The 5,073-nt window shown below is 33.5% G+C and overlaps 1 protein-coding gene across 1 annotated transcript; it reads left to right on the top strand.

The window, feature by feature from the left end:
- Positions 1 to 837: 837 nt before the first annotated feature.
- LOC114379225 (indole-3-acetic acid-amido synthetase GH3.6-like) lies at positions 838 to 4,731 on the top strand. Its single transcript, XM_028337846.1, has 4 exons — positions 838 to 1,305; positions 1,940 to 2,871; positions 3,509 to 3,804; positions 4,101 to 4,731. The coding sequence occupies exons 1-4, from the start codon at positions 986 to 988 to the stop codon at positions 4,389 to 4,391; spliced, it is 1,839 nt and encodes a 612-aa protein (XP_028193647.1). The 5' UTR covers positions 838 to 985; the 3' UTR covers positions 4,392 to 4,731.
- The last annotated feature ends 342 nt before the right edge of the window (positions 4,732 to 5,073 follow it).

Genomic DNA, 5,073 nt, shown 5'->3' with positions numbered 1-5,073 from the left:
GGTCCCATAAGCCCTTCCGAAGTGACTACAACTGCATCCCTTTTGGTTTTAAAGTTAAACTCTCCATTCTATCTTCTTTCTTTTAAAAGCGGCAACCTCTCTAAGGGTATGGAACTTGAAATAAATTAATGCCTATTTTATTTTACTTTCAAATTACAAATTTCTCCGCATAATGCTATTTCATATTCACTTAAAATTGTGTATATCTTCTTTTTGGGTCACCATAGCATTAGAATAAAATATTTTTTAATTTTATTGATAACTAATTTTTATTAAATAATTTGACTTATCACTTTTAATAGATTTTTTTTTTCCAATCATGCTGTAGGCTTTAACTTGACATTTTATTGAATAAGATCGAATTTAATTTTACTCGTGTTGTTGATATAATATATATATATATATATATATATATATATATATATATATATATATATATATATATATATTCTCAATTCCTCCTTCTTTTTTCTTGTTTTATTGCCAGATTTTTCCTAACATGACAAATAAATGAAAGTTGTAAGCTTCGGCACGATACATACGATCAGTTAAACTCTTACATCATAAAGAACCAGCTAATATAATCTCTTTAACAAAAATCCAATCCATATGTAAAAAGGGACATAATCAAAAAGTTGTGTATGGTAAAAGTATAATAACAAAACTATAAAAAAAGAATCATAAATGTTTTGATGTAGAAGACGAAAACGAAAGTGATACAATGGATATATATCCGATTCCACCCTCTACTCTTTGTGTGTATTGACTCCATGGTCCCTACCCTTAAGCCAACACAACCTGACAAGTGCCTCTATATATGCATAGCACTTTCTCATTCGTTCCACCTCACTTCCATTAACAATCACCACCTTCTCCTCCTCTCCAAAACAATCCCCGTATACTCTTAATTTTTTTTCTTTTCACTCTATCATAAATATTCTTGAGTTGTTATTATTCTCTTTTCACAACACAAATCATCATCAACATGCCTGAGGCTCCTAGAGACTCCACCAAAGACTATGTTCTTGAAGAGAAGAACAAGAAGATTCTGGACTTCATAGAGGACGTGACCAACAACGCAGATGAAGTCCAGAATAAGGTTCTCTCTGAAATTCTGTCCCGCAATGCAAACGTTGAGTACTTGCGGCGACACGGTGTCAACGGCCAAACCGTCGACCGTGACACCTTCAAGAGGCTTCTCCCTGTCATTACCTACGAGGACATCCAACCAGACATCAACCGCATCGCCAATGGTGACAAATCTCCCATCCTTACCACAAAACCTATCACAGAGTTTCTCACCAGGTGCATGCCCATAATTTCAAAGACAAAAACTCTTTCCTTTGTTCTTTGGTTTTGCTCTCTCCTCTACTAGTTACATGATATCTGAACTTCGCGTCATACATAATTGAGTTTTTCATTTTATGAGAAAAAGTTAATAAAACTTAATTATATGTTAAGTAAAAATTGATCAAAATGAAGATGGTCTAAAATTATGTAATAATTTTTCTTCTAATCCTTCTCTAGAAAAGATATTTTTTTTTCGAATTTTGCTTCCTTAAGATGTTAAAATAAAAAAGTAAGTAATCTTTATCTTTAATAATAAAAATCAAGACAATCTATTTCAATTGGTTGAGTTGATTGAATATTATATATGACTTGTTTATATATGACTTATTGTAAACTTCTTAGATATATATTTTCATTTTCTATAGATAAAAAAACCGTTAATAAAAAATTAAGAGTATAGTATACATAGTTAATTTTTTTTATTCATCAATATTTGATATTACTTATTTTATCCTCTAAAATGAGCTATGATAAAAAGGTCATGTACAAGTTTTATTTTCGGTATTTTTTTTTTTCTTGAGTTGGTTATTTCATTTGGTCATGCTAACTAAACTAGTGGAATGTTTTATTCATTTATTGAATTTTGTAGCTCTGGCACATCAGGGGGTGAGAGAAAGTTGATGCCAACAATTGAGGAGGAGCTAGGGAGGAGGTGTATATTATACAGCCTCTTGATGCCAATAATGAGCCAATTTGTCCCCGACCTAGAAAAGGGCAAAGGAATGTACCTAATGTTCATAAAATGCGAGTCCAAAACCCCCGGAGGCATAGTGGCTCGCCCAGTCCTCACAAGCTATTACAAAAGCCCTTACTTTAGGGACAGACCCTATGATCCATACACAAAGTACACAAGCCCAAATGAGACCGTCCTATGCCCAGATTCCTACCAAAGCATGTACTCCCAACTCCTATGTGGTCTTTGCCAACACAAAGAGGTTCTAAGAGTAGGTGCCATATTTGCCTCTGGCTTCATCCGTGCCATTAGGTTCCTTGAAAAACATTGGACCCTTTTATGCAATGACATCAAAACAGGAACCATCAACAACTCAATCACTGATTCATCAGTGAGAGAGGCTGTGATGAGGATCCTCAAGGCTGATCCTAAGCTTGCGGATTTTATCCACAATGAGTGTAGCAAAGGGTCATGGCAGGGGATTATTACTAGGCTTTGGCCCAATACAAAGTATGTGGACGTTATTGTGACGGGGACTATGGCACAATATATACCCACTTTGGATTACTATAGCAATGACCTCCCACTTGTGTGCACCATGTATGCTTCTAGTGAGTGTTATTTTGGGGTCAACCTCAACCCTCTTTGCAAACCTAGCCAAGTGTCTTACACCCTTATCCCCACCATGTGCTACTATGAATTCTTACCGGTTAATCGAAGCAACAATGAGCTTGCTGCTTCAAGACCTTCACCAACTTCTCTCAATCAAGCACAACAAGAAGAATTGGTGGAGCTTGTTGATGTCAAGCTTGGCCAAGAATATGAGCTTGTTGTTACAACTCATGCTGGTGAGTCTTATTTCCTTTTAGAATTTAAATTATATGAACTATCATAGTAAAACATTTTTTTGCACAAACATCTTATAAGATTTGATTATTTTATTAGATAATCATATTCATCAGTTTAATTGCATTTTTGTGTTTTTATTTTTTAAAGTTTCGAGATTTTTTTCTTTTCATTTTTATTTTCATGAATTCAATTCTTAATTATTATCTAAGTTGTGCAATTTTGTTTGAGTTAATTTAACATCTTATATTTAACAAAAATATTTACGTAACATTATTGTGTTACATCAATGTATTTGTTATATATTTAAATGTTAAGTTAACAGAAAGAACAAAATTACATAATTAAAATATTTAAAAAGTAAGATTCTTTTTTTTGTAAAATTAAGAAAACACGAGGACGTACTATAAGTGTAATTAAACTTATTTATTAATATAATATGATGATAAGGTGAATTCTTGTAAGATATTTGTATAAAAATATTTTACATCGATATCACTCCAGCTTTTTGAAGAAATAAATTTTATGATATGATATTCTTTTAACTTTGGTAAATACTAAATATATATCATATGATTTTAAATGGACCCAAATTGAAACTTCCAGTTACTAACGACCATGAGTGTGAAATCATTTCAGGACTTTATAGGTACAGAGTGGGAGATATACTAAGGGTATCAGGATTCAAGAACAAGGCCCCTCAATTCAGCTTTGTTTGTAGAAAGAATGTTGCCCTGAGCATAGATTCTGACAAAACTGATGAGGTTGAGCTTCAGAACGCAATGAAAAATGCAGTGACACACTTGGAGCCATTTGATGCACACGTGAGTGAGTACACAAGCTATGCAGACACCACCACAATCCCGGGTCACTATGTGTTGTATTGGGAGCTCAACCTCAAAGGGTCAACCCCTATCCCACCTTGTGTGTACGAGGTAATGCATAAACATGATTCTGTAATCTTAAATTAATATCTTATCCACTTATATCATATCTTCTAGTTAATCTTGTAATTTGAATACAGATCTTATTTAATTGTTTTATAATATGTTTGGTTTGTAGCCCCAAAATTACTTTTGGGGGCAAAAGTAATTTTGTTAGCGGATCAAGATCCTTACTTTTGCGTTTATTTTATTTATCTGTTGGATTTATATAGGAACATGTGTTCTAAGATTTCCAACAGCAAACCAAATATGCAAATAGTTTACTATCTTATCTCTTATATATCTAGGATTGTTGCTTAACCGTTGAGGAGTCGCTCAACAGCGTGTATCGCCAAGGGCGTGTGTCAGATAAATCAATAGGGGCCCTTGAGATCAAGATTGTGGAACAAGGCACCTTTGACAAACTCATGGACTATGCCATTAGCTTAGGGGCTTCAATTAATCAGTATAAAGCACCAAGGTGTGTCAAGTTTGCCCCCATTGTGGAATTGTTGAACTCAAGGGTAACATCCAACTACTTCAGTCCTAAGTGTCCCAAGTGGGTTCCGGGACACAAACAGTGGATCCATCAGAATTGAAAAATCTAAACATGGCACATTATATGTTGTTTTCATGGGGAATGAATCTTTTTATGTTGAATTTTTCTGTGGTCATGTTATGTAAAAAAAATTGTATTTATCTCTCTATACACAATTTTTAATAGTCTCGTCTATTTAATTTTTATGAAAAGAGAGATACACACAGAATTTTTATATGATATAATCATATGAAAATTTAACACATGATAGTTCATTCTCATAGACATGTTTGGAAAAAGTTAATTACTCTATTTATCAGATCTATGTTTTAACTTGTGTAATGTATAGTGATTAATTGTGACCTTTATCTCAGCACTGTAAAATTTTATCCGCTTGAATAGCTTCTCTTTTTATCCATTTTTCCTCCTTTTCCTTTTATATCCTTTTGTTACGTTTCTAGCAATATTTATCATCATAACTTTGGGTCTGAAATGGCTTTTACAATTTTAGCCAACAATCGTGGATGCCTAGTTGCCCCACTGAAGGGGCATGGGGCTTATTTCCTATAACAGAAACCAGAAAGGCCTCACTTGTGAACTTTCTTTTTCTATAGTTTTCACGAAAAAACATGCCAACTTTACACCACTATCAAGTCCAGCTAACCAATCAATCACAGTGAAACAATTATAAATTGTTGAAAATTATATGTAGAATTAACCTGTTTCACTTGGTTTGCTGGATG

This window comes from Glycine soja, chromosome 12 (assembly GCF_004193775.1).
Source record: "Glycine soja cultivar W05 chromosome 12, ASM419377v2, whole genome shotgun sequence".
In the NCBI taxonomy this organism is placed as follows: domain Eukaryota; kingdom Viridiplantae; phylum Streptophyta; class Magnoliopsida; order Fabales; family Fabaceae; genus Glycine; species Glycine soja.
The sequence above is the reverse complement of the archived record's forward strand: the minus strand, read 5'-3'. Positions and strand labels throughout refer to the sequence as shown.

Bases quoted from the DNA above. Each gene is read 5' to 3' on its own strand.
- LOC114379225 (XM_028337846.1), top strand. From the start codon at position 986: ATGCCTGAGGCTCCTAGAGACTCCACCAAAGACTATGTTCTTGAAGAG. The intron at 1,306-1,939 runs GTGCATGCCCAT...TGAATTTTGTAG, and splicing joins ATCACAGAGTTTCTCACCAG to CTCTGGCACATCAGGGGGTG. The intron at 3,805-4,100 runs GTAATGCATAAA...TTATATATCTAG, and splicing joins TCCCACCTTGTGTGTACGAG to GATTGTTGCTTAACCGTTGA.